An 8,210-nucleotide genomic window follows, 5' to 3' on the forward strand; every position below is an offset into this window, starting at 1 on the left:
GGCAGGGGCTCGGGTGAGATCGGTTTCGGGGCTCAGACAAGACCAGGGTCAGGGGCTCGGAGGTGCTGCAAAGTGCAGGAGCTGCTACGGGGGGGCTGCTGAGCAAAGACCCGCTCTGAAGGGCCGGGTGCTGGCATCCCCCCCGTGCCTTTTCTTGGCAGCAAACACAGCGAGCACTGGGGCTTTCTGTGCACATGGCAAAAATAATAATTGCACCCTCTAAATACAGTGAAACCAGTAACAGATCGAGCTGCTTGTTCGATGTTAATGTTACTTATGAGTGCATTCGCCATGAAATTATTGTTAATTATTCATTCCAGCTAATGTTCAGTTACTGTTGATGGCCTTAGAAATTGCAGAGCAGCCTGAGTCACGGCAGAACGCGACATATTACAGCAATAAACGAGATCATATTCTGCCATTTAATGTTATTGTTTAATCAATGGCTGGGGTGTTTTTCCTCTCCTTTATTTGCCTGTTTCGCTCGGGTGTTTTTCTCTGGCTTTGCAGGAAGAGCCAGCAGCCCACAGCGGGCTCTCCCCACCCAGCTCCTTGCCCCACGCTGCCTTGCCGAGCACACGCTCTTGTCCCACTTGGTCATCAAGAATTTATTAATTTTTTATAGGGACTGTGATTAGAGGGGGGTAAAGAAGCTGTCCACCTTGCTCAGTGCTGTGGCCCGCATCTGGGTCCTGGACACGAGGACGAGCCCTTTGCTGGCAGTGGGGACAATGAGTTTCAGGGGGTGACACGGTCCTTGCGCCCCTCTCGGCACAAGATCTCCCATGCAGTTTTGTGCCCCAAAAGCAGGAAAACCACCAATTTGACTGTCATGTCATAGAGACAGAAAGTTTTATTCACTGCAGGGATACACTCAGGATTGGCTATGCCAGCCCCAGCTGGGACAAGCTCAGGCTCAGCGCTCGGTGCTGGCTCCCAGCTGCCATGGAGCTGCTCGTCCCTCACCTCGTAGCACCTGCTGGCTCCCAGAGAGCACCCACACGTCCTGCAGCACCTCCTTTTACCCTAAATTCATCAGAATAACGCAAAGCGCCTTGCCCCTAGGAGGGAAGAGGCTGACCCCAGCTCCATGGTGCAGTCCCACGACCAGGACTTTGAAGGGTCCCTCCTGGAGGAGCAGGGGCTGGGGCAGGCACGTGGCTATGGGCGGCCCTAGGGAGGAACCTGCTCCTGCTCGGGCTTGGGGACGGAGGCTGTGGGGATGGGGGCTGTGGGGATGGAAGTTGTGGAGATGGAGGTTGTGGGGATGGAGGTTGTGGAGATAGAGGTCGTGGGGACGGAGGCTGTGGGGATGGGGGCTGTGGGAATGGGGGCTGTGGGGATGGAGGTCGTGGGGACGGAGGTCGTGGGGACGGAGGTCGTGGGGACGGAGGCTGTGGGGATGGAGGTCGTGGGGATGGAGGTCGTGGGGACAGAGGCTGTGGGGATGGGGGCTGTGGGGATGGAGGTCATGGGAATGGGGGCGGTGGGGATGGAGGTTTTGGGGATGGAGGCTGTGGGGATGGAGGCTGTGGGGATGGAGGTTGTGGAGATGGAGGTCGTGGAGATGGAGGTCGTGGGGATGGGAGCTGTGGGGATGGAGGTTTTGGGGATGGAGGCCGTGGGGATGGAGGTCGTGGGGGGCTTGCAGTCCACCGGGGGGAAACCCTGCCCCTCTGTGTCCTCAGGCTCGGCGCAGGACAGCGCGCAGTCCCGGCTGTGCTGGCAGCTCTCCCCGCTGCGGGCCTGGAGGCACTCACAGCACCGCTTGCCGATCAGGTAGGTGGCCTCGACCAGGCTGAGCGCGATGCAGATGCAGGTGGTGACCACCATGAAGATGGTGAAGATGTTCTTCTCGGTGGGCCGGGAGATGAAGCAGTCCACGATGTTGGGGCACGGGCGCAGCTCGCACTTCACCACGGAGGGCAGGGTGTAGTTCCTGTACAAGCGGTAGAAGATGTAGAGGAAGATTATGTCCACGCCGGCCTTGAAGATGAGGCTGAGCAGGTAGGTCCACCACAGCCCACCCCGTTTCTTGCCGGGGTTGGGGTAGAGGCAGCGGTAGTCGCTCCCCGCGGCGGCGTGGCGCCTCTGCTGCTTGGCTTCGCGGTAGGCCACGTGCATGATGACCAGCAGGGAGGGACAGGTCACCAGGATGAGCTGCAGGGCCCAGAGGCGGATGTGTGAGACGGGGAAGAAGTGGTCGAAGCAGACGTTGGTGCAGCCGGGCTGCCGCGTGTTGCAGTCGAAGTCCTTGTGGTCGTCGCTCCAGACGCGCTCGGCCGCCACCACGTAGACCAGCAGGCGGAAGATGAAGACGAGGGAGAGCCAGATGCGGCCGAAGGCCGTGGAGTACTTGTTGACCCCGCTGAGGAGCCCCTCGAATACCCCCCAGTTCATGGTCCCCTGGTCCTGTTAGCTAATCTAGGAAGAGAGAGGACACGGTGACAGCGGCTGTCCCTAAAAACAGCAGGACGTCCCCATTTGAGCAACTGCATGCCCCAAGGCACCAAAACATGCACCAAGGCACCAAAACATGCACCAAGGCACCAAAATGTGCCCCAAGACACCGAAACATGCCCAGCACTGACCTAAGGCTGAGGAATCCCCCTGCAGGGCTCTGTCCCCATCTGTAGGGACTCGGGGACCATGAAAAGTCCTTTAGCCACATCCCGCCATGGTCCATACCCAGCTCAGCCCCCCCCCGTCCCATGCCATCCTCCCCATCTCTCGCCTGGCTGCCCAGCTATTTGTTATTTCTTTTTTCTTACGTTGCCGGGCTCGGCACAACAAACAGGAGCAGGCCAGGGCGTGACTCACCCGGCAGCACCGCACCGCCACGTCGTCCTCTCCCATCGCTGGAATCTGACAGCTCCTCCGCTCCCCCCACCCCGCAGCACAGCACCAGCCCAGCACCAACCCTGCACTATCACCGAATTTCATCAGCTCAGATAATCTCAGTCCATAGGAGCCCCAGGACCCCGAACAGTTTGACCCTGGCTTGCATCGACCCTGATTAAACCCACTGCACATGGAGTGGGTCTCTGGCCAAACAGGTCTCCTGGGGCTGTTTGGCACCAAGTCTCCTTAAACAACTTCTCTATCAATAAAATAACAGGATTCGCCCTTGCTGGCAGTGCCACACGGATCCTGCTGCTCTGCACAGCCCATGCCACCCAATACCCGTGCTTGTGGGACTGGCCCATAAGGTGGGCCCCCCCCCCCAAAATGATCCCATGCACGTACCTGGAGCTCGCTGCCTCGATCCACGGGGCTGAACAGAGCCAGGGACTGGGGACACAAAATCCAGCTTTCACCTTTCCCGTGCAAGCTCGCGGCAGCAGCCCAGGGAGCGCCAGTCGCCCTGCGGCACATCGAGCTCAGCCATGCGCACCCACGGTGGGAGACCCCCCCCAGCCCACCCTGCCTGCCAGGGATGGGGGCTGCTGCAGGGGAGGGCATCCCCCAGCCCCCGGGGCTGTCCCTTACCTGGGGATGTCCCAGCAGAGGCCAGGCCACCGCTCGCTCGGTGCTCGCCCGCGGCAGGAGCGCATCGCCCGGTGCCGAGGTGCCGCGTGAGTCACCCTGGGGCTCCTGGGAGCAAGGAGGAGATTCCCGGGGGAAGGGAATCTCCTCCTCGCCCTTCGAGGCAGATCCCTGCATGTCCCGTCAGGCCAAGCACTGCCCCGCTGCGTGGGACCCAATCCTGCACCACCACGGGGAAGGGCAGGGGCTTGGGGACGCCTGTCCCCGGCTGCCCTGGGGACACCAGGGTCCCCCAGCCCGGTGGCAGCCTGGGTGTCACTTCCCCGTCCCCATCTTCACTCGCTTGGACCCCCAGGGGGGTGACGTGGCCAAAGCCCCCGGAGCCAAGCCCCACCCTTCGTAATCCCCTTTTACTCAGACTTTGCACCGTGCCAACGCTTTAATAAGAGCGTTTTTTCCCTCCCTGCCTTCTGATGTGTAGGTGGCAGCTGATTATTTCGCTGGGAATTAATTAACCACCTTCTCCACGCTCCCTATACCTGTGCTGCAAGCCGGTGCAAGTCCCCTTCCCGTCACCCCCATCCCAGAGCCCAGGACCCTCCCGGGACGGGGACCCCCTCCCACAGGAGCCAATTTCTAAGGCCTGACCCCCCCGGGGCACTGTGGGTGCAGGGATCGGGTGGGTGGGGATCCAGGGAGCGGCTGCTGCTTGTGTGGGGTGCGAGAGCTCACGTAGAGCCCGAGCCATCTGAGGAGCAAACACACGTTTCATTTACAATTCCGCTGGGTTTTACAAAAAAAATGAGAGAAACAAATCTAAACAGCTGTAAAGTAAATTACCACTGTTTGCCGATGGCTCCAGGGAAGAGTTCTGCAGTTTCAAATCAAACAAGCCCCTTTTTTTTCTTATTTTACTTTTTTTTTTTTTTTTTTTTTTTTTTTTTTTTTAACCCGCCGGTGCAGTGGCTGTGATGGGAAGGGGGCTCCCAGCCCCCCTGGGAGTGGGATCCCGGGGCAGCCCCCTCGTCCCACAGCACCCAGCAGGGACCCTGTGCCCCAGGCTTGCAGGTATCCAAAGGGACTCTCACAGTTTGCTGCTTTCTGGGTTAAAACCCTCTCTTTTGGGCAGTCACAGCCACGTCAGGTGGATGTCCTGTGGAAGCAGGGAAGGGATGGGACTGTTGCATCGTCCCCAGACAGGACAGAAGGATGCCCATTAGGGATGGTGGCATCCCACAGCTGCCTCTCCCACTCCAGTTTGCTGCAGATTTGTTTTTTAGGGGCGCGGAGCTGCCCCAGGCTGCACCCTCTGCTGGAGGAAAGCAGCTCGGGGCCGAGGAGGTGGCACGCCGACGGCAGCACTTCGTCTTGCAGGAACGAGCCCCAGTTGTGCACTTTCACTACCGCATGAAATATTAACAACGCTTTGCATTTATATAGCGTCATTCATCCCGCAGCCACCCAACGAGCTCCTGACATGAATCACACGGCGGAGGGAGCTCTGCGAGGCGGTGGGTGAGCGGTTCTGCCCATCTTCCTGCCGCACACACCGAGGCACGGCGCTGTCCTCTGCCATAGGTGAGGCCGCCGGAGCTCCTTTCCCCCTGAGCAAGCAGCACCAGTGCTGCCAGCACAGTTTTGGGAGCTGTTTTGCCTGGATTAGAAATGATATTCAAGGAAGGAAAAGCATTTGGTGATGGTGCTGTGAAGGGCAAGCACCTCCTGTTTGGCAAGGTCCCCGAACCCCAGGGACTCCACAGGGCACCCAGCAAAGGTGGGTCCTGAGCCCCCTGCTTCACTTTTACCCATCTGAAACCACCCGTGATTTTTTTTTTTTATTTTATTTTATTTTATTTTATTTTATTTTATTTTATTTTATTTTATTTTATTTTATTTTATTTTATTTTATTTTATTTTATTTTATTTATTTTATTTTATTTTTTTATTTTTTAAAGAAGCCAAGCTAAGGAAGTCTGAAGGGATACAGCCCAAATACCTGCAGCCAGCAGCTCCTCCTGGGCGGGCTGGGGGCTGGCACAGAGCTGCTGCCCCCTCTCCGGTGCTGTGCTGATGGTGCAGGACACGGTGGGACACCAGGGAAACCCCTCAGCACACCAGCAGCTGTCCCAGCATTGACCAGAGGATTCCCACAGCATGAAAAAGCAGGCAGAGTACCGGTGGGGAAAGGCAGTTTTCATCTTATTAAAGAGCCTTGTATTTAAACCGTCCTTCAGGTCTGCAGCACGAGATGATTGCAAGGGCTTTTACACACCAACTCAGCGGGAATCGCTTCTGCTTTCAGCGCTGGTGCACACAGATGCTTTTTAGTAGGGCAGAATCCCATTATTGATGCTGGATAAATCCAGCAAAACAGGCTGGGGGTGAAATTATGGAGTGTAAGCGGTGCCAGGCTCCAAGTTCGTGGTGCTCTCTGGACCCTGGCGGCCATCCGTCAGCATGGTGGGGAGAGGCAGGTGGGGAGAAATGATAGAAAATGGGGACTTCCCGAGGAAATCCAGGTCCTGAGAGCAGAAATGGGCACGGTCCCACACCAGCCTGCGAGCGGGGTCACTGGGTGCATGGGGTGGCATCACCCAATGCGTTTGTTATGCACAGAAGGCGGCACCTTGTTTGCAGACAATTAAAAAAAAGCAAACAGATTAGTGAAAGGCAAACATGTGGAGCTGGCTGGATGTTGCCTAAACCCCTAGGAAAGCCGGTGAGCATCCAGAGCTGGTGCAGCCGAAGCGAGCGGCGAGGCGCTCTGTGCCTAGCCCAGCCCTGCTGCTGCTGCCCCCAGTGCTGCCCTGCAGGAGGCTTTCACCTACCCTGGGGCCCCAATGGGTGGTCAGGACCTCAGCTCGCTGGGTACACCTTAAGATCCTTGCAAAAAGCCCAGGGCCACCTGGGAACCCCAGTGGGAACCCCAAAGCAGTGGCAATAGGGCTTCAGCCCCATTTTAATGGATCCCAGAGGGCCCTGGGAGGTTCTCACCCAACGCGCTCCACGCAGCGCTCCAGGGGCTGGGGAAGGAGGGAGCCCACGATTAAAGGGAATGGTGAGGAGGTGGCACTGCTAATGAGGCTGACGGCAATTAAAGACCTGGCTGAAGGAGCAGCAGGGTGAGGGCAGTGTGCTAATGAGGAGGGAGCTGCAGCACGAAGGCGCTGAGGTTCGGTAAGCAGAGGGTTTGCAGCAGCCCCATTCCTGGCAACCTCTCCACGGCACGGCCTGGTTGCAGCCATCTCACACGGCCAGGCCCCCTTCACCTGCTAATATTTATAAGCGTGTTTAGAAGGAGCAACCTCATCTCTAGTGAGAGCTTAATTAATCACGGAATCAAACGGACTGGGTGAGGCGGTTTGCTACCAAAGAGATAAATTCGCACGGTCACTGGTGGCCGAGGATGGAAGCGAGGTCAGTGCTGCCCTAAATCACTGCAGCTGATGGAGAGAAGGGCACGAGGCCAGCAGGGTGCTGAGGAATGCTGTCCTGTGGAAGCTTGCTGTGTGCTGGAAGCACATCAGGGGCACAGAGGGGGATGCTGCTGGGGCACATCGCCCCTGCCAGGGTAGATCTACGAGCTCCCAGTCTGTCCAGACAGGTCCCTGCAGTGATGGCAAGCGAAGCTCAGGGCCACGGGCAGTTATCGGATCCTAAAACTCAGGTAGAGAGGGGTGGGCATCCAGGGATGCTTTCAAAACATGAATAACCCAGCCTTCAGACCCTGCTGGTTGTCGCAAAGGGGCCGGGTTATTTCTGTATTGGGCCGTTTGGCAAAATAATCGTCGTGCGAGCAACATCTTTGCCCTTGCTGCTGACCTTGGCAGCGTCCGAATGGCCAACCCGTGGGTCAAAGTCTTTATATCCTATTACCAGCCTCCTGAGTCATGCCTGTCCCCTGGCAAGTCGTATTATTCGGAAATGGCAGCTAAATGGGAAGGAGGTCGTGCTCCCAATATGGTGACGATAAGGCATGACAGCACTTTCCTGAGTGATTAAGCCCCAGGTGATGTTGGGGCTACAACACAAATGGTGGAAGGCTGCGAGGCTTTAATCACCCCAGGCACGCCGTCGGATCCTCGCCATCCATCCTGCTGGGGTGAGCTTTTATTGCAAAACGGAAGCGATAGGAAAAAAATAATAATCAAACCCAACCTGTGCACCCACCAGTTAGTTATCCAGGCTGCAGGCACTGCTTTTAATAACCAGCCGGAGCAGCCCGTTGGCCCTCAAAGCTCCTTCTGCCATAAATAAGGGTTGGTGCCACCACGCAGCCGGCCGGGGCTGCGGCCAGACACTAGATGGCATTGGAAGAACGCGCCGTGCGGCGCCCGCACCTTCCCCGGCTTCCCCTGGAACAATCTGGCAAAGCAGAGCAGAAAACTCAGGATGACGGAGCAGAAAATGTCTGTGCCTGGGCGAGGACGCGAGCTCACCTTCAGCCCTCGCTCCAACCTTGCGCTGCAGCCCCGGGGGGGAGCGCGGCGGCCAGGCAGCGCTGCGGGAGCTCACGGCGCGTGGCCTCCGAGCCGAGCTCACGCAGAGCTTGGCGTGGGCTTATTTATTTTCTGAGGAGCTGCAGGCTGGACCTTGCACGGCCGCTCACGGCTCCCTGCAGCTCAGCTGCCCCTGGCCGCAGCAGGAGCGCTGCAGCTGCCTGTCCTGGGGGAATTTTGCCCCCGACATCTCTGCTCCAGGAGCACCGCAGCACCAAGTCAGGT

General features: G+C 57.9%; 1 protein-coding gene across 1 annotated transcript; it reads right to left on the bottom strand.

The window, feature by feature from the left end:
• Positions 1-1,173: 1,173 nt before the first annotated feature.
• On the bottom strand, positions 1,174-2,400 carry LOC116498221 (gap junction beta-5 protein-like). Its single transcript, XM_032202480.1, has 2 exons — positions 1,590-2,400; positions 1,174-1,424 (listed from the first exon to the last, which is right to left on the bottom strand). Exons 1-2 carry the CDS (start codon positions 2,398-2,400, stop codon positions 1,174-1,176), a joined length of 1,062 nt encoding a protein of 353 aa, XP_032058371.1.
• Between the last annotated feature and the right edge of the window lie 5,810 nt (positions 2,401-8,210).

This window comes from Aythya fuligula, chromosome 23 (assembly GCF_009819795.1).
Source record: "Aythya fuligula isolate bAytFul2 chromosome 23, bAytFul2.pri, whole genome shotgun sequence".
NCBI lineage: Eukaryota > Metazoa > Chordata > Aves > Anseriformes > Anatidae > Aythya > Aythya fuligula.

Excerpts from the sequence above, each read along its gene's own strand:
- LOC116498221 (XM_032202480.1), bottom strand. The coding sequence starts at position 2,400 with ATGAACTGGGGGGTATTCGAGGGGCTCCTCAGCGGGGTCAACAAGTAC. Across the intron at positions 1,425-1,589 it reads CAAAACCTCCATCCCCACAG|CCTCCATCCCCACGACCTCC; the intron begins CTCCCATCCCCA and ends CTGTCCCCACGA.